Source organism: Coregonus lavaretus (assembly GCF_964263955.1).
Source record: "Coregonus lavaretus genome assembly, chromosome: 3".
NCBI lineage: Eukaryota > Metazoa > Chordata > Actinopteri > Salmoniformes > Salmonidae > Coregonus > Coregonus lavaretus.
In genome coordinates, this window is record NC_139990.1 from 71,099,558 (window position 1) to 71,120,167 (window position 20,610).

General features: G+C 43.8%; 1 protein-coding gene across 1 annotated transcript in view; it reads left to right on the plus strand.

Annotated features, from left to right (window-relative positions):
• The window catches only part of LOC311108593 (nuclear factor of activated T-cells, cytoplasmic 1-like), a gene marked incomplete at both ends in the record, with an annotated part of 45,544 nt that overhangs the window by 13,642 nt on the left and 11,292 nt on the right, over window positions 1-20,610 (plus strand). Inside the window, 4 exons of the mRNA XM_084151248.1 lie at window positions 3,539-3,741; window positions 8,796-8,968; window positions 10,161-10,301; window positions 18,769-18,824. Coding sequence (XP_084007374.1) covers window positions 3,539-3,741; window positions 8,796-8,968; window positions 10,161-10,301; window positions 18,769-18,824 — 573 coding nt within the window. The remainder of the gene's footprint in view (window positions 1-3,538; window positions 3,742-8,795; window positions 8,969-10,160; window positions 10,302-18,768; window positions 18,825-20,610) is intronic.

The following is a 20,610-nucleotide window of genomic DNA, read 5'->3' on the forward strand; positions in this document are numbered from 1 at the left end:
ATGGTACCACTTTTTCCTTCCTTCTCGGTCGACTTGTCTATGTGTAAGTAACTGGTAGCATGTGGCGGCTAAGCGTAATTACCACCGGTGACACCGTAAGTAAAATATAACAAGGCGAGCAGAGAGAGGGGTCTGCTGGTGAGATCACTGCATGGATGAAGTGCTCTCTGGAGACACAGAGACTTCAAGAAGCTCCTGACCCCAGCGTAACTCACTGATGACTAGCATGTGTGACTAGCGCACAAGTCAGGACAGCTGCTGGAGACACTATGTGGAGCTAAGAAGATGAAAAATGGAGTGAAGAAGGAGAGAAGGAGACTATAGCCTGCTTAACTAGTGCCCCTAGTTCCCTTGATATCTGAATCAAACAAGTGATGATATCAAGTCGAGAAGTAGAAAACCAGATCGTTTTGTAATGATTGCTGCTGGTTTGTCGATTATTGAGACCCTTGGATAGCATACGTATAGTACTGTGCTGTACTGTGTTGAGGATAACCAACAGAGAACTACTGCATGGGCAGGCATGAGCATAACTCAATATGTCGCACCAGCCAAATATGCCTTCAGTTTGTAGATCACCTCACCTCACTTGTTTTCTCAGTCACTTGGCAAGTTTTTCATCAGTTTGTCTCGCCAGAGCAAAATGAGCTCAGTCTTTCTTCACTGCCTTCATAGATGGGTACTGATTGTGTCTTCGGTTGGTCGTTCCCCTTTGTGTTTGGCAGAGTGGGGTCCTTTGGTTGTTACCGAATGTCATCATGGCCAACAAGGCAGACTAATTACTGTAGACACAAGAGTCCAATGACGTATTTCTCTACCTTCACTTACTCCCCAAACCCTGACCCCCTTGTAAAGGTAATTATAAATCCATTAATCAGATTATGTCATAGGTTACATGTGGTCTGTGTTTTGTTCTATGACTCAATCCGTTAAATAAACACAGGGTCGCTTATTCCTTTTGACTCGCTGTTTTCACTCGGACACAGCAGCGCTGAACTTCCATAAGACTAAACTTCAAGAAGGGGATTTTGAAATGATACACTTATATTGGGGAGATAATTGAGCAATTTGTGGGATTTTTTCAGATGGACACTGTTTGGTTAGATCTGTCTAGTGTAATTGATTTATTGTGACGGTCTCTGATGTGGTCAAGGACCTAGCTGTGTGAAGCCATGGAGGTCTGTCCATCATTACCCAGTGCGAGGTTTGCCTGTTGCATGTTGACTGTTCAGAACGGATCCCCAATTTTCGGAGGGTTTCTAAGTCCACATTAAATGCACACACGCACTCACACACACACACACACTTAAGAAAACGTTGCCTGGGAGCTGGGAGGTCTAACAATTTGGTTCCACCAGAAGTGGTCCATTGGGTTAGCAAATGGCCCTGGGTCAGGATTCTTACCCAAAATATCTGGTAACGTTCACCACATTGAGGAATCTGCACCTCTGCCAATTTCTCCTGAGGTTTAAGTATTTTCCCCCTCTCCAAATGGGTTTCAACCATCCCCCATGCTTCTTTCTGCAGACAGTGTTGTTGTAGATGGTTGTAGTTGTTCTAGATCAGGGCTCTCCAACCCTGTTCCTGGAGAGATATCCTCCGCTAGGTTTTCGCTCCAACTCCAGTTGTAACTAACTTGATTTAGCTGATCAACCAGCTAATTATTAGAACCAGGTGAACTAGATTAGGGTTGGAGCGAAAACCTACAGGATGGTAGCTCTCCAGGAACAGGGTTGTAGAGTCCTGGTTGGTCTATGGTTGTTTTAGATTATTCTAGTTGTTTCAAGGTTGACTAAATGTTCAACGAACTGACAGTAATCGCCTTCTCACCCATCTCTTGTTTGGCTATTGGTGCTATTGGAGATCACACTGAGCAACGATAGTCTACTGAGTCTAATGTACTTTCTAGAAGATGTAGTAACCATCGTAGCTAGATTTCCATCCCTGTTTTTTGGTGTACTTGCTTTTATTGGAGAGGCAGTAGCAGCTAATGGTGGTCCGTGAGAGGAAGAGGGGAAGTGTAAAACTGTTTGAAGTGGATCCGATACAGGAGCCATCTCTGTGTGACACCGTCTATGGCACCGCTCCAGAGCTTCATAGGCCTTCATGAAAATTAGAATGCATATTCATAAATGCCCAGAGGCCAAGGGGTTGTATGCTGTCAGCATGCTAGGCACAAGTATGTGAATGTTTTTAAAGGGAGTAAGCGACTTGTAGAGATTAAGCTAGCCTTGCTTTACTGTGATCTGGTGTTGTCTTTGTGTGCAAGTCAAGCTATCCAAGGAAATGTGGATAGAGATGTTCTTCTGTATTTTGCGAGCAAAAGTAAGTAGGCTTGGCTTATAGGAGCAGGAGCCTATCTCCTGTTTTTGTAGTGTGAGGCAGCTTAATATACAAGTACACCCCCTGGACAGGACGCTAGTCTATCGCAGGGCCTTATCCCCAATCCCCAAGCAGAGACGCATTGGGTCCCATTTTTACAGTCTTTGGTATGACTCACCCAGGGATCGAACTCCCACATTCCAATCTCAGGGCACACTCTAACCACAAGGCCACTATAATTTTTTTGGGACCAAACGCAGCAGAATTTAATCAACAATGTAGAAAAACAGACCATGAAAGAAATATGAACAAAACGATAAAGAGTCATGACATTTTGTTTCAATTGAGTGTGCGTCACTTTTGACCAGAATTTATATTTTCTCATAAACATTGGTATTTTGATATTGTGTGTACTAGACAGTTATTGAACACGTGTGGAGCTACTAATCATCTAGGTTGTATTGTTCTTGAGATATTGCTGATCACATTAAAAAGCAATTCTATAAAGGATTGCATTTAAAATACTTAATACTTAACCAGCAGAAATATTCAACATAGATTGCCAAAATACTGTTTTTGATTACCCCTTATGAATTCAACTCCTTTTCTGACATGGAAATTAATGTTTACTAACTTCAGTCCATTGCTGAGGGGATCAAATCCTCATAAATATTGTGCATCATGCTCAGAGGCAGACTTTTAAATTATCGTCTTGGTTTTGTATTTGGTCTCCAAAATGGTCACTTTCCATTGAGTCACTGTCGGCTGCTAGCCTCTCCTTGGGCACTTTTTTATGGCAGCTGTGAGGTTTTAATGAACAGTGAAGTGATGGGAAGCCAACCTCTCCATCAGCGCTTGTGTCTGGCTGCCCAGAAGATCTTTACCCCAGACAGAGTACCTCCAAAAGATCAAAACCCTCTTTAACCCTCCCCTAAAGGGATGTACATTAACAAACTACTCCCAAATTCGAAAAACAGAAGACTCCGAGAATCTGGAAATGGGTCTCCAACCTGACTGAAAAACAAATCTGACCAAAGGGTCTATTTTCTGAAACCTCCCCCAAAATACCTCCACTAAAAGCTATCATTAAAGGGCTTCTTAACTATCAGTAGCTGATGTGGTGTTCAATCTCTATTTCCCAAAATGACGGGTTGTTTATGAGGTACTTTAAAACCTGACGTTGGGTCTCACCTGGATCTCTTTGTTCTCCTGCCAGCTCTACGGTTACATGGAGAGCGAGCCCCTTACCCTGCAGCTGTTCATCGGGACCGCAGACGACCGTCTCCTGCGACCGCACGCCTTCTACCAGGTCCACCGCATCACGGGCAAGACTGTCTCTACCGCCAGCCATGAGGCCCTGCAGTCCAACACCAAGGTGCTGGAGATCCCTCTGCTGCCCGAGAACAACATGAGAGCCATGTGAGTGCTTGTCCTTTCAAATCAAATCAAATCAAATTTTATTGGTCACATGCGCCGAATACAACAGGTGCAGACATTACAGTGAAATGCTTACTTACAGCCCTTAACCAACAGTGCATTTATTTTAAACAAAAAAAGTAAGAATAAAACAACAACAAAAAAAAGTGTTGAGAAAAAAAGAGCAGAAGTAAAATAAAGTGACAGTAGGGAGGCTATATATACAGGGGGGTACCGTTGCAGAGTCAATGTGCGGGGGCACCGGCTAGTTGAGGTAGTTGAGGTAATATGTACATGTGGGTAGAGTTAAAGTGACTATGCATAAATACTTAACAGAGTAGCAGCAGCGTAAAAAGGATGGGGTGGGGGGGCAGTGCAAATAGTCCGGGTAGCCATGATTAGCTGTTCAGGAGTCTTATGGCTTGGGGGTAGAAGCTGTTGAGAAGTCTTTTGGACCTAGACTTGGCACTCCGGTACCGCTTGCCGTGCGGTAGCAGAGAGAACAGTCTATGACTAGGGTGGCTGGAGTCTTTGACAATTTTGAGGGCCTTCCTCTGACACCGCCTGGTATAGAGGTCCTAGATGGCAGGAAGCTTTGCCCCAGTGATGTACTGGGCCGTACGCACTACCCTCTGTAGTGCCTTGCGGTCAGAGGCCAAGCAGTTGCCATACCAGGCGGTGATGCAACCAGTCAGGATGCTCTCGATGGTGCAGCTGTAGAATTTTTTGAGGATCTGAGGACCCATGCCAAATCTTTTTAGTCTCCTGAGGGGGAATAGGCTTTGTCGTGCCCTCTTCACGACTGTCTTGGTGTGTTTGGACCATGATAGTTCGTTGGTGATGTGGACACCAAGGAACTTGAAGCTCTCAACCTGTTCCACTACAGCCCCGTCGATGAGAATGGGGGCGTGCTCAGTCCTCTTTTTTTTCCTGTAGTCCACAATCATCTCCTTTGTCTTGGTCACGTTGAGGGAGAGGTTGTTGTCCTGGCACCACACGGCCAGATCTCTGACCTCCTCCCTATAGGCTGTCTCATCGTTGTCGGTGATCAGGCCTACCACTGTTGTGTCGTCGGCAAACTTAATGATGGTGTTGGAGTCGTGCCACTCTCCTCTCTCTCGCTCTTGACACTAGAAAAGCTAGGCCTCGAGGGACCCCACTTTGAGGCAACGAGCAAGCATTTTTACTGCAACGTTCTAACAGTGAAATAAATACATTTCATATATGCTATCGGAAAAATTATCATTTGGTTGTGTTTATGAAGGTCTTAGGTAACATTAAAGCACAATAGCATTTTCATTCGTTTATGTTACTGTAGGCCAGGGATCATCAACTAGATTTAGCCGAGGGCAGATTTTTTCTTGAGCGGATGGTCAGGGTCAGGAACATAATTACAAATAATTTGTAGACTGCAAATTGACCGCAAGAAGCCCAAACAGATATAATATTTGACAAAAACATAATAATTTCAAACCTTGCTTAAATTTGTATACAATCACGTCTCTCTATTGTGTGTGGGAATACTTAGGAACAGATTTCCAAAATTAAAATCACTTGGAGCTGATTCGCTGGTGTTTGTACAGTCTTTTATGTTCAACAATTATTCGTGATTTTTTTTCAACTTTGTTTTTTTTTTGCTACGAAAACTTGGGTGGGGGCAGATAAAATCACCCGCGGGCTGCCTGTTGGGGAACCCTGCAGTAGGCTATCTGCTGCTGCATGCTCACATGTGGAACGCATGAAACAGCAGTTATTCTTAGAAAAAGTTATATTTTGAGCGTATCTCTTCAATTTTGAGAGTTATTTGACAAAGGTAAGTGTTTTGGAAACCTCAGAATCGACTCTTTCTGATATTATATTGAAATCAAAACGTTTTCCCTGCAAAAAAATAAGTCATGTCCTCTTAAAACTGCTTATAACACAAATTCTGTTTGTGATATCAAAATTCTAACAGCATGCGTGTGTTAAACAGACTTATTTAGGAGGGGGGCATGACTAACAATGGCAGAGATTTTTCTATTTTTAATTCATATGCAGTCAAAAGGACTGCCTCTGCTCTTCTAGTGTTAAAAATGGAACCATTGCAGTATGTGAAATGATCACCAACAGTGTGTGTTGGAATTCAGGAAGAAAGAGAACCAAAGCATGCGTAATACAGTGCAGTACATCATGTAGAGTCTAAAAGGAATAATACCCATGAAATCCAATAGGCCCTATTTATGTTGGTTTACTCCCCATTGCACCCAATCTGCCGTGTGCATAAAAATACTAAATTCCAGAAATCACTATATCCTTATGTCCAGGAGGTCAGGAGGTTGTGCTCCGCAGGGGGCCCAGGTAGGAGCTCCTGTCCTGGGGCTCCGTTCAGGCCACAATGGGTCTACTGTCCTGAGGTCCAGGACTTTCTCTGATGGAGAAGGCAGCTAAATCTCAACCCAACCCCGGTTGTATAACCTCCATCACCATCTACTGAACTGTAGCTTTATTCTCCTCTGTGTTTCAATGGTATAATATACTTTTTAGAAGAACTGATGTAGATTGAATGGGTTTATATTAAGTTATATTTTAATATTTGTTGTATTGTGGATAGGTTATGAAGATACTTGGCAAGCACCATGATATATCAGATCTCTTTGACTGGAAAATGAACTTTGTTGGTTTAACAGGATTGAACCTAACATGCATACACCTTTCCATTTCCAACAATGCTATACTGCCCCTTTATAACGTATCAAATCTAGACTGGGGATACGTTGTGGAACTTCAGCCATTACACTTTACAGGGCACCATGGATACATCTGATATTTGAGAAAACTATTCAGAGGACGTCAGTTTTCCCTTTTGTCGTCACCGTATAAGCTAGTGGGAAAGAGCGGTGAAAGTATATAGGAGAACTGAGCCTCAGGGTTGGGGTAGAACAGTGTAGGCGAGGGTAGTGTTCATTAGGGCACACTACTGAAAACGTTTTAAAAGTCCAGGTAGTCCTTCTATGTTTCAGTCTGTTTTCCTCTGTTTGGTGTCTAATGAACACAGCCCAGGGTCTGTCTGAGGAGGGTCGGTCACTGACGGCGTCTTTCCATTGAGCTGTTAACAGTCAGCCTGATAACACTCCGGATAGCCTGTTGCTCTCCCGCCAGCTCTCTCTCGCTCACTCACTGTGTGGGACGTTACATAGACGGTACTGTAGACAACTGATGTCAGACTCCAGACACATATCAATCTATCTCTTTCGTCCCCCTTGTGACTGATAAAGTTTTATCTGTTGTCTAGTATCCACCCATTGAAATGGATAGTCACCAGTAGCTACTACTTCATTACACAGTTTGCAGTGTCTGAGAATCTAGAAAATTCTGGGCTACTTCTATACTATGATTTCAAATCACATAACATTCACTGAAAAAGTAGAGTTGTTGTTGGAAAAAAAAACAATTTCCACTCAACTAGTCAAATTTGTCAGTTCATTTTGATTTGACAAACAAATGTAAAATAAACCATCAACCTGCAAATCAAGTTTTTTGGTCGGTAACCTTTCCTGCCACCTTTCCACAATTGTAGTCAGTAACTTATTGCTTTGTTGACACTGTTCCACCACAAGTGTAGGATACATCTTGCAGTGTTATTGTCACCAACAGTCGCCATGCTGTCACTACATATCTTTACTTTGAGCTGACTTCAACTGCTACAAGCCGTGACTGGCTGCTCCACACCATAGTTCATGAAGAGAGACACTAATGTTCATTCCAACAGTCATTTGACGGTAAAATAGAGCATGGCACACTACCCCTAATGTGTCTGTTTTAAAACCATAACTGCATGACTGAACACTTACATCATGCATGAGCCACTAAAGAAACTTCTTGTAAGTGTTCAAAAAAATATATATATAATTCGGACAGACCAAAGTGAAGGGGAAAAATAGATTTGTATAAAACTTGACATTTAACATGTTCCAGGAATTCCACCCAAAAAGCTCCAATGTAAAATAATTGAAATGCCAAGCCATATCCCATATGTATTTCCTGACTTTTTACCAGCAACTTTTTGGTTTTAGTTTAATTTCTTGAATGGCCAGTCTGAAAAGTGATGCCTTTTTCCCCTAAGAAGGAAAATCATCCCGCAAAAAAAAATAATTAAAATAAATAAAGACAGCAAAGAAAAATAATAAGTCTGCATCTAAATGTGGCATTGGTTAGTAAGGTTGAAACCGTAAATGTTTAAATGTTAAAAGTGTGAGACTCGAACAGTGCAGAGGGAGCATGTTTCTTTTTTAGGAAAGGCAGAGGGTTATAAAGTGGCTGTGAGAATGCAGGCGGCAGCCAATGAGCTTCTCTTCTGGAAAGAGAAGGTGGGGAGAAAAAAGACCTTGGTCGTGTTCATTAGGCAACAAATAGACGATAAACTGAGTGAAGCTGTTGCAAATAGTTTTAAAGCGGTTTCTGTTACTTGCCCTAATGAACACGACCCTGAAGATCGCTCCAGAGAGCTGTATGCTGGGGCACCGGGAACATTAAAAGTCACATAAACAAATGAATGTTCTTCTTTGAAGAACCTACAGATGGGGAGTGATTCAGTAGTGTTATGCGGGACTTCCGATATCTGTGATCCGGAACTTTAGACGAGACGTCTCAGAGTAGGAGTGCTGATCTAGGATCAATTTAGCCATTTAGATCATAATTCATAATATTATATGGCCAGATCCTAGATCAGCACTCCTACCTTGGGAGAGGCTTTGTGGATCCGGCCCTGGTCTCTTTGATCAAATAGAGCTCCAGGACTTGTTCATGACAGTGAACATAATGTACATCTGCATTATACATGTCTCTATGGTGTAATGATTATGTCCTAATAATAACATACTGTACTTTTTATGTTTATGTTATATGATTCAGTATATTCCATCTGTAATGTATGTCTCGATATAGTCTCATGATCAAGGTCTATAATATACTCAGGATCTTCTTCTTGAGACAAGCTGTAGCATAGTGCTCATACAGACAGTATATTGGTTAGTACCAGTATGCTGATGCTAAAATGTATCCTCTCCCCTGTGTGACAGCATTGACTGTGCAGGGATTCTGAAGCTGCGGAACTCTGACATTGAGCTGCGTAAGGGCGAGACGGACATCGGGCGCAAGAACACACGTGTGAGGATGGTGTTCCGTGTGCACATCAACCAGCCCAATGGCAGGACCATTTCCCTACAGGCCTCCTCCAACCCCATCGAGTGCTGTGAGTATACACGCACATGGACTCACGTCGCATGCATACACGCACACACACACACACACACACACACACACACACACACACACAATGACTGTTCCTTATGCACACACATCTCCACAGGTGCACACACACAAACCCAATAACACTCTCTTAGCATGGAAATCAGTATGAGGTGGCCTTTTGGACCCAATTCAAATATTTTGCACCTTTTATATGATGAAAGCAATTTGCCAAGTCATTGAATGCATTGTACTTTAATTGATAACTGTGAAGTCAGGCACATATGTTATTTATCCCTCAGTGCATTTTATGACTTTATGCCTAACTTATTGTGGTGAGGCGACCCTATTATCACAGGTTTATGAAGGGTCATTTGCCAGCCCTAGATCTGGCGGGGTTGGAAGAGTGTATGGAAACCGCTAACTATGTCAATCAGTTGAGTGTGTGTGTGTGTGTGTGTGTGTGTATGTGTGTGTGTGTGGTCATGTCCATGCTGAGGACACTGACTATGTGGGGTGGAGTTTGTATTCCAAGGTTGATTATGGCACACATTTTTGATTGATTACTACATTTTTTAACAATGGTCGAATGGATCATTATTACAGATGAATGAATCAAGTAAATTGCATAGTGATGTAATGACTGAGCATTGTGTGTCTGGCTGTAAACATGGTCTTGATAACCAAGAGCCCCGAGGTACATTGATAAAAGCAGAGACAGGTGGTGGATAAAGTATGACTAAAGTATGACTCATTATTAGGCTCGTTCCTCCCTGAATGAATATGAAAAATAATGAATCTAGAAAGTAAAAAAGCTGATTGGGTCACCAGATAAATATTGTTTTGATCCATTTTTATATATTTGACATATAAAAAAACATCTGTTGTCTGAAAATCGGAAAATAGCCAGTGGTGTTAAAAAGCCATTAGAAAACTGATAAGACTGTTGCTAACCAACTCCTGCTGTGACATGGCAGAGTTGGGGAGGTAGGGGATCTGGAGGTCCGGGGGCGGATGGGGAGTGGGTAAGGAAAGCTTTAGCAGTATAGAGTGCTGTTGTGTACAGGTATTCAGTATAAAGTGTATATCCGCTCACTGTTTTTCTTTTTTTGTCCAGCTATTGTGCCAAGTTGGATGTGAATTAACACTCTCTCCTCATGTCTGTCTGTCTGTCTGTCTCTCTGTCCCTCCTACAGCCCAGCGCTCGGCCCAGGAGCTGCCCCTGATAGAGAAGCAGAGCCTGGACAGCTACCCCGCCACGGGGGGAAAGAAGATCCTCCTGAGCGGACACAACTTTCTGCCAGACTCCAAGGTGGTGTTCGTGGAGAAGGCCCAAGGTAAGCTAGGACGCGTCAGAGCAACTACACACTCTGTCACTATCTCTCTCTATCGTTCTCTATATATCTTTCTCTCTCTCTTGCGTGCTCTTCCTTAATATCTCACTTTTAAATTATCCCTCTGTCTGCCTCTCTCTCTCTCTTCATTGCGTTCCCTCTGTCTCCTCCCGTCAAAATAGAGCAGGGTCTGCCAGGGAGCCACATGTGGTGTGCATTAAGGAGCTATATTTTTAACCAAACCGTATTTACATTTGCAGAAGTTTCCATTGCCTGGTTAGTGACGCTCGCCACAAGTTAAGGAATGAATCACAAGCGGGGCTTGTGCAACGTCTCTTTCTTTCTTTGCTTCTCTCTCTCACTCTTTCAAGTTCCCTTCTTACAGATGTAGGATCTTAATTTGAGCCAGTTTGCTACAACAGGAAAATAATCCTTCAGCAACAGGAAATGTGAATTATAATGTGGATTATAGTTCATGGACATTTTTGTAGGGGTTGATACATTTTTTGTAAGGGAAAATCATGTTTGAAATGTCAAAGTGTAAATGACAAACTTTAGAAGCCTTTTTAAACCTCGAATTTACTCGAAGTTTCCATTTCCTGCAACAACAGGATGATCAAATTAAGATACGGCATCTGTACTTCTGTCCCACAATTTCTCTCCAATTCTCTCTCTCTCTTTCTCTCTCTCTCTCTCTCTCTCTCTCTCTCTCTCTCTCTCTCTCTCTCTCTCTCTCTCTCTCTCTCTCTCTCTCTCTCTCTCTCTCTCTCTCTCTCTCTCTCTCTCTCTCTCTCTCTCTCTCTCTCTCTCTCTCTCTCTCTCTCTCTCTCTCTCTCTCTCTCTCTCTCTCTCTCTCTCTCTCTCTCTCTCTCTCTCTCTCTCTCTATTTCACACTCCTTATCACTCATGCTGTCACATACACACACACACACACACACAGTCTCCCCCCTCCTGCGGTGTTATTTGTTATTACTTTTACATTTAATTTTTCCCATTCATTTCCTCTCTGTGTGGGAGGGAGAGGAGAGATGACTATGTGAATAAGCTAGATGATAAAGTTTACAAACAGTCATTTCCTTGATTGGGTCCAGTGAATCAAAGGCAACTGTACTTGCCAAGTCTGGGCTGTGTAAACACACGTGGTGATGGTGATGATGATGATGATGATGATGATGATGATGATGATGATCATGAGGAGGTAGAGGATAGTGGTAGACATTTTTCAAGGAAAGAGGAAAATCTTACTTTTCTTCATTATTGGTTTATATAGATATACATTGTCTGTGGTGTTTTTTTTTGTTGTTGAATGTTTCAAAATGTTTGTTCTGTGAGAAGAGAAAGTTATATTTTAGAAGTTTTCATAATATCTTCATTTACCCTCGTAGGAATGATTTGGAGTTGCTATAGAGGAGGGGCTATTCAGAAAGATGACTATAGGTACATTCCAACTCCAGGACAACTCAGTAGACTAGTACAAGACTTGAAGCATCAGCCCCGACCCGTCATTATCTCCTGAGAGGGTGTCTGTTTTCTGTTGGCTGAAGCTGGCAGGCTCTAGGACTCTGCGGCTTCTTTATCAGCTCTGAGCGATGTATTTGCTCCTGTTTTTTGGAGAGGATTTCCCCACTCCTGGTACTATTGGTTTCGGAGTCTCCCTGTCATGGAAACCCCCCTCCTCCTTCACCCCTCCCACCTCCGAAACCCCTTTATCAACCAATTACCAATCCACAGCTGTGTCATTGTGTCTCTCTCATCCTGATGGCTGGCTCACCCCTCAGCCCCTTAGAGCCCATCGGGGTGAGGGGAGGAGGAGAGATTGACTTGTTAATGTGCTAGGAGTCTCCCCATGTCGGACTAACTCCACATGAAGGGGGATCCCTTAAGAGAGGGAAGATAGGGAAGCCCTGTCTAGTCTAGCACCTTCTCACCTCTTTTAGCCCCTTCACCTTTCATCCCCCATGCCTTTTCCCCCTCCTTCTCCTTCCCCATTCTCTGTTCTTCATATCCGTTCGCTCTCTCGTTCTCTCTCGCTCTCTCCCTGCCCTGTCCTCTCTATCTTTCTCTCTCCTCCTCGGCCCGTTAAAGCGATTAGCCAGAGTGGTGTGGAGCTCTGTGCTCCAGGGATCCCTACACGGCTGCCTGCTGTCGACATTTCAGTGGCTTGCTTTCCTTCTCAGTGGCGTCCAGGGAGCGAGACTTCTGAGAAGGTGCACAAAGTGAGGGATTCCTTTTCTTGCCCCCTCCTTCTCCCTGACCCTGTCTCAGCGTCTGTCTGCTTTGTGTGCTCTTATGTAAGCAGTAAAGGACCCAGTACTTCCAAGGGTCTCCCAACTCAAAGCTCATTATCACAGTACTACACGCACGCACACACACACACACACACACACACACACACACACACACACACACACACACACACACACACACACACACACACACACACACTCACACACACCTTTGTATGATAGCCACTTCATAGGAGTTGATACAGCTGTAGATATGTTCTTATGTTCTATTTACATTTTTATATAGAATGAAATCTTGGCATTTTGATCAAATAATGTTGCGGTTTGAGAAAAGTTTTTGAGTTTGGAAAGTCTCTTATTGTTGATTTAGGTCGGAAGACAAAAAGGGAAACAATTAAAAAGCTATCCAATAAAATATAATCATATTAAAGTTGTATGCCATAAGTCTGGTTTTATATTGCATTGGAAAAGTTAATGAGTAAAAGCCCCATAAATTGTATACAATTCATAGCATTACACTAATTACACACACACATGCACACACACACACCAACACTGACACACACACAATACAAACCTTTGCATAACACAATACCCATCACTACTTGTGTTCCAGCGGTGACATCCATTACTGCTGCAGCGATGAAAGGTTAGGAGAGGTGCTCACTTTCCAAGATGTGCTCCAATAAACACCTCCCTGAAAATTCCAAAGATCTATTCTTAAAGAGCTACAAAAGAGCAACAGACAGGACTTAACTTTACTAACTTGAGCTTTCTATGCCAACCTATGGAATGGTATTCCAATTGCTTCACAGAGAGGGGACATCCTTCATACTTCAATGCCCATATTTGATATTAAGACATTTTCTTTGGTTGTAGACCTGGTGCTCTACAGTCTTAATTTGTAGGAGGTTCAATAGATAGGGTAAAGAGGTCAATGGAACTCGACCAAAACAATGGAAACGCGTCGGGGAAAGATGCCGTTGGGGAAAGATCCCGAATCAACTGCATTACAGTTGAAAATGACTACTACCACCGATTTCTATACGCTAGCTATGCTACCAGCTCATACGAACGTGAGTTAGCAGTCACTTCTTCTAAACCTGAAAAGGGGCTATTTTAAAATGTTATGTAGAGAAAACAGCCAAATATATCTAAATCTGACTTTGTGGGCCTGTTACAACATATACTGTAAATCATTCCGGATTTGACGAATATCCACTTTGTTAGATCAAATGTGTTGAATGTGCGCCATTGACGGCATCACAGCATCCTGCATGCCATTTACCTCTTTACCGCACCTATTGTTCAAACTAAAACGACATTATCTGTACCGAGATATAGTTTGATTTGGCTATAAACGTATAGAACCTTGATTTCAAATAGATAATTAATTGTCAGTTTTGCAACAAAAAGTGATAGATTTGTTTTTGTCACAATAACAGTGGTTAAGATTTGTAGTCGACCAGTATCCATTTAAGAGGCTCATAATGGACTGTCTTTCTGTTCCTCTCTCTCTTCCTCTCTCTCTCCCTCTCTTCCTCTCTCGTGTGTTGTTTTGCTTGTTTCTCGATCCCCCTGAGACTCCCTCTCGTTAACAAAAGAGCAGAGCTCATGGATGGTGGCACTGCGGGAGGGTTAATGTGCCCAGAAAAATAATTACTTATACTTTTCAAATGCTAAGGCCATCCCATTGATCTGCATCAAGGACCCGCAGGATGACTGATACAAACAGCATGTGCATGTGTGTGTGTGTGCATGTGTGTGTGTACATGTCTGTGTGCTGCCGCTGAGGGGTAGGGTAGCTAGTGTCTGGTAGCTAGCCTACGGGCCTGTTTGTGTGTTCAGTAGGAAGTGTTTTCAGTGACTCATCTGCAAAGGATTCCTGAAGAGAGGCAAAGCGGAACAGACGAGAACCGAGGGGGAGGAGGGAGAGAGGAGGAGAAGAAGAGGGGAGGGGGCACAGGCAGGGTGAGACAGAGTGCTGTTCAGGAAAGCAAGGGGAAGGAGAGGCGGATATTGTCCACTAGTGGATGTCCTGCATCCGTTCCTTGGGTGTGTTTCACATTGTTGACTCTCCCTGTCGATTCTCACTGTTGACTCTCTGCTTAGTGAGTGAATTCCAACAAGGTTTTGGAGATGGCTATTATCTTTTCACTCCAAGCTCTGAGACCGATATGAGTATGTCAATATTATAAGGTTGTGTCCAAAGTGTCCACTGTTCTGTTCTGCCATACAGGAGGACTGTCTGTGATATTTCACCCAAGTTTTCTTGAGAGAACTTTTGAATTGATCAGTTGTTTAATAAGTTTGCTGTTACCCTTGCATGCCCCATGCCCTCTTCCCCTCTGACTCAGGGGTAAAGTATGATGTGGGTTGACAGTTGATGTGTCAATGGAGCATTGGTTTGCTGTCTTTGAGAGTCACCACACTCTGTACCAGTAAGTACTGTTTTATAGGCTTTCGGAGTGATTCTTTTTCCTTTCCATATCTCGGAGACATTCCATCTCCTTTTGTGTTGCTGCTCAGTTGGATTAGCTATGATCACTGTTATTTTTATTTACAGTAGTGTGTGTGTAGGGGGGGGGGGGGGGGGGGGGGTGCGTGTTTGTGTGTGTGTGTTTGTGTGTGTGTGTGTGTGTGTGTTTGTGTGTGTGCATGCGTGTGTGTGTGTGTTTTTGACTTCGCTCAACCCTCTCGTTTTGGTACGGGAGCAGAAGGTATACCTGGTGCACCTCACCGAGTGTGTGTTCTCGCTTGCCCTGATTTCCATGCATGGAGGGAGTGGGGGAAGGAGGAGTGGAGGGAGGGAGTGCTGGGGAAAGCCTACACTCTGACTCAGAGGGGAGGGAGGGAATCCCTTGTGAGCAGAATAGCTTTTCCATCTGGTGTGATTGGAGCTGTGCCTGGAGGTCTGGAGCACCATGCAACACAGATATAGCTCCACAGCAGGGAAAGACTCCCAGCCCAGCACCTCTACCCTGGATCCCAATTCTTCCTGGATCCCTTAACTTTCCCACCCTACCACCCCTGTTGACAGATTTGTCAGATTTCACCAGTATTAGGACTGGCAGGTACCAGGTGTCCTAGAGGAGCAGAAGCCAACACCTGGTCTGGTGTGGTGATGGACCCTGTTTGGCCTGCGGTTTTGCCTGCTATTTTGGCTCCAAATCTACAGACAGTTTTTGCCAGACAGGTGGCAGAAGGATTTTGACAAATGTGCTAAATAACTGACTGTATTATATAAACAGGAAAGCGGATAGAGAGAGAAAAAGACACCCCAAAAATTATCTCTTGGAAGGACGAAAGTCGAAAAATAAGACTGGCTTGTTCACGAGTGCCTCTGCAATTAAGTCTGGGTGAATCATATTTTCCATTCCCAAAACCACCAAAGTGAGCATTCTTTGGCCAGTGGAAGTTGTTGTTCTGTTGTTGGTACGGCCCCTTCCCTATGTTTTAGTAGGAGGAGAGTTATCTCTCTTTCTCTCTCTTGCTCTCTCTCTGTGTTTGGGTGTAAACCAACCACAGGTCAGTGCAGGGACAAGTGTGAGAGAGCCCAGATAAGAATGGTTCTTCAATAAATACCAGAGTGGTCCCACCATGCTGTGTGGCGGTCCACATCGTGTCTCCTGTCATAACCAAATCTCCAAGCAATTACTGCAGAGAAGGAAAACAAATGGGAGGTTATTGTTATTGTAGTCATGTGGGAGCATATACTGTATTATATGAATCATAGAATAAACATAGGGACTGTGTTGTTGCTTAGAAATACTTAGTCCTGGGAGTTGACTGAGGTGTGGTAAGGCTGTAAACCTCTCCGTCAACTGTGTCCTGATGATGCTTCATTCATCAGTAGGTCCATTGTTGTGTGTTCCTGTACAATGTGAGACTTCCAGACACTTCCCACCAGTTTAGACACAGTAAAAGCAGCTGGCTGAGCTTTCCCCAAAGCACTTTACTTGAGACAAAGGTGTATGTGTGTGTGTGTGCGTGTGCGTGTGTGTAAATGTGTTTGTGTAAATGTGTTGAGTGCAATTCTCATTGACCCGTATAGGGAGTTGCCATGCCTCCTACTACCACTGCTCTGTGTTGTGACCAGTCTGATAGAGGGAGAGTTTAGGAGGAGGCCGAGGTAGAGACGGAGATGGAGGGAGGGTTGTGTGTGGGTGGGGGTTCTGCCAAGTAGCGAGGGGCGGTGCCGTTGACGGAACAGAAGCGTTTTGCAGATGTTGCACAGAGAGAGAGAAAGAGAGACGTACCGTTTTGTGGTCAGTCTACGGTACTCTCTAACTTGAAAAGGTTTGCATGCCACATACGTGGCTGTCTCCCGATTCAGTGAAGGTGAAAGAGAAGAGAGAGCGGGAAATGACTACTTTTGGACTGCTTTTGCTCTTTTTGTTAAATCTTGCTGAACAATTTTAAAAGATAGGAGTGTCTGTTTAATTTCTGCTTCTGTAGATGAGAAACAGACAGAGGGTGAAAGTGAGGTGAATCGAAAGAGAATGATAAAGGGATTGAGATGAGAAAGAGTAGGAAAGAGAGGGAGAAGAAGAGAGATGGGGAAAGAAAATGAGAGCGAGAGAGAAATAGAGAAAAAGAGAAATAGAGAGAGAGAGAAGCCTGAAAAACATGTTTACTTGTGGAGGGTTGACGTCTAAGGTTTCCCCTCTTGGAGTGGGTCCCAGTGCGGGGGCGGGCGAGATTCCCTCTTGGTTCCCCCAGACGTAATATGAGGAATGAGCATTCCCTATCATATCTCACTCTCTCTCTCTCTCTCTCTCTCTCTCTCTCTCTCTCTCTCTCTCTCTCTCTCTCTCTCTCTCTCTCTCTCTCTCTCTCTCTCTCTCTCTCTCTCTCTCTCTCTCTCTCTCTCTCTCTCTCTCTCTCTCTCTCTCTCTCTCTCTCTCTCTCTCTCTCTCTCTCTCTCTCTCTCTCTCTCTCTCTCTCTCTCTCTCTCTCTCTCTCTCTCTCTTCTTCTCGCTCTCTCTCTTTCCCATCTCACAGCCTGATGAGCATATCAGATCCATGGCACATCATGATTAGCTGCACATAGCATTACTTTGTCCCAGTCATATAGGCATACTCATCCCCTACTGAATATCCCAGTTGTCTGTTTACTCACTTCTTCTTTCTCTTCTTTCTTCATTTCTCTCACTTCTGCAGCCAGTGCACAGTGCAAAGACATCTGTCTGGGATCTTTTTCAACGTCTGTTCTTCTCTTTTCCTCACTTTTAATATTGCTTTTGGAAATAGATACATGGTGGCTTCCATCCTGCTGAGCTCTCTCCCAACTCCAGCTCCACCCTTCTACACGAGTGATAGCAGGCCAAGCATGACTGGGATCTTTTCTTCTCTTTTTGCGTTGTGAAAAACAACACTTTGGGAGAACAATATGGTGTAGAGACCACATCTTATTACTTGGCTCTTTAGTTATACTAGTACAGCTGCCCAATGGCCATAACATATGTAGTGTTTGTTACTTCACACATATCTCACAGTCCTCATTAAATTAGGACCACAAACAGAATGACATAGCCAGCCATTGCCAAAGACATAAGGGCAGTGCCACAGACACTGACACAACTGTATTGCCAGCCAACACAGCATGGTAGTGCCACAGACACAACTGTTTTGCCAGCCAGCATGGCAGTGCCATATACACACACACAGACACTGGCAGTGCTACAGACACACAAAGAAACAAAGGCTGGATAGTGTCAATTCTATTTCTGACAGGCACTAACGAGTCATAGGCCTTAAGAAAATGTGCTGTGGTTTGGGCCTGACTGTATAAACAGAGCATAGAGTGTCTGTTCACGAAGGTGTGGCATGAAATCACAGAGAGACCCAAAGAATGTGAGCTAACCGCTACAACTACAGACTCCCGGCAGCTGCTGCAGATCCCTAGGCTTTTATTGCATGACAGGGAAGGCTCGACACCACAACACTCTCTCAAGATGAAAAAAAAATGAGAGAACAAACTAACAAAGGCGTTTATGAAGCAGAGTTAAAGCTGCAATATGTAACTTTTTGGCCGACCCGACTAAATTCACATAGAAATTGGAGTTATAGGTCTGTCATTCTCATTGAAAGCAAGTCTAAAAAGCAGTAGATCTGTTCTATGTGCTCTATTTCTATGCTTCCCGTTCGTAAGTTTCATTTTTGCAATTATATTGTGTGTGATTATGTGGTGTTTCATATTTGCTGTTGTCCTTTTTTTATAGATGGACACCACCTATGGGAGACAGAAGCCAAAGTTGACAAGGACTCCTTCAAGTCTGTAAGTTGTCCTCAGTGTTTTCAGTACAATACAGTACTGTATTAGTTGTAGTCCTCTTTTTAAGATTGAAAGTGTAAATTTGCTCAGCCATACATTCTATGCATCTTTCTCTTCCATTATATTACCCCTCTCTCTCTCTCGCTCTCTCTCTCTCTCTCTCGTGCGCTCTCTCTCTCTCTATCTATCTCTCTCTCTCTCTCTCTCTCTCTCTCTCTCTCTCTCTCTCCTCTCTCTCTCTCTGTCTCTCTTTTTCTCCTCCCCCTCTCTCTCTCTCTCTCTCTCTCTCTCTCTCTCTCTCTCTCTCTCTCTTTCTCTCTCTCTCGCTCTCTCTGTCTGTCTCTTTGTCTCTCTTTTTCTCCCCCCTCTCTCCCCCTTTCTTTCCCTCCCTCACCTCCCTCGCTTCCCCTTACTCACTTTGCTGATGTAACCTTTGCTAAGACATTACCAAGGAGAGAGACTAGTCGTGTTGATTAGTCCATGCAATCCTGAATGGAACTTCCACACATTGTTCCCTCTGTCCTCATCTGCACACACAGTAAACAGAGTGATTGCATCTAGAGCATCTTGCTTCATCATCAACAAGCACCCCTCAATAAACACACACACACACACGTGCACGCAAACACACACACGTGCACGCGTGCACACACACACCACCACCTTCTCTCTACTAGATCATATTCATTAGGGCACACCATAGCAAACCATTTTGTATTGGAAAAAAAAAAATGTTTCTCATTGGACAAGTTTAGGTAGTCCCTCCCAGTTTCCGTGATTTTATTCAGTTTGTTGCCTAATGAATACTGATGCAAGCCCAGTTGCCCTACCAAACACCTCAGCCAGCGTAGCCAGACATTTAGTTCACTGTTCAACTTCTGGTTCAGGGAGGAGGAGTACTTAAACACCTCGTCTGTGCCCGGCCTTCCGCTTGAGGCCTGGCCAAGAGTGGATTACCGCCCTCCCTTTTTACCTGCTGTTTTCACGAGAGAAGTAATGAGAAAATAAACCTTTCTACTGATGCCCAGTCACACATTTAGTCGTACATTCTGTTAATAAAAACAAGGCAAAGGGGATTCATCAGAGGGGACAGTAAATGTTGTACGTGTCACAGAAAAGCTGCTTGTGCTTCTGGAGTTAATTAAGAAATACTTATGGTGAGGAGAGACTCGTAAGGTCTGTGCGGGTGTGTGTGTTTGCTTGTGTGTGTGTGTGTGTGTGTCTGTGTGTCTTCGGGTGCACATTAGGGTGTGTGATGACAATGATGACAATGTGTTTCAAATCAGCCCCCTCTCTTTCTCTTCTCTTTCATCAGCAGTCTCATCATCCCTCTGTCTCCCTGTAAACTAACTGCTGTAATTGACAATTGCAGTGGTGTAGAACAAACCACCTCCCATGGAACATGTGTTTAAATACGGCAGCATTTCAGTGATGATGTTGTTTTTGTTGTCGTGTGTTTTTACGTTCAGGTGAGCGGCTTTATTGAATCAGGAGTGTTAAATATGGCATCCTCCTCTCTGATGCTTCGATGGTTAATTGGCCTTAAGGGCTGGCTGATGTTAAGGCTAGTCCCACATGTTGGACAATTACAGTGGGGGATATGGTGGAGAGGTTAGGTAGGTGAAAGACAAATAGTAGTGTGCTTATTTGGTGTGCCGACAAACAACCCACAGTGTTGCTGGCCTTTTCTCTCCAGCTGCCACCGGCCACCGTTAGGTCGCCTATGCTCTATCTGCCATATGTTTTCATTATTCCTGTTTGGATTGCGCTGCTCACTGGGTGGGAGGGG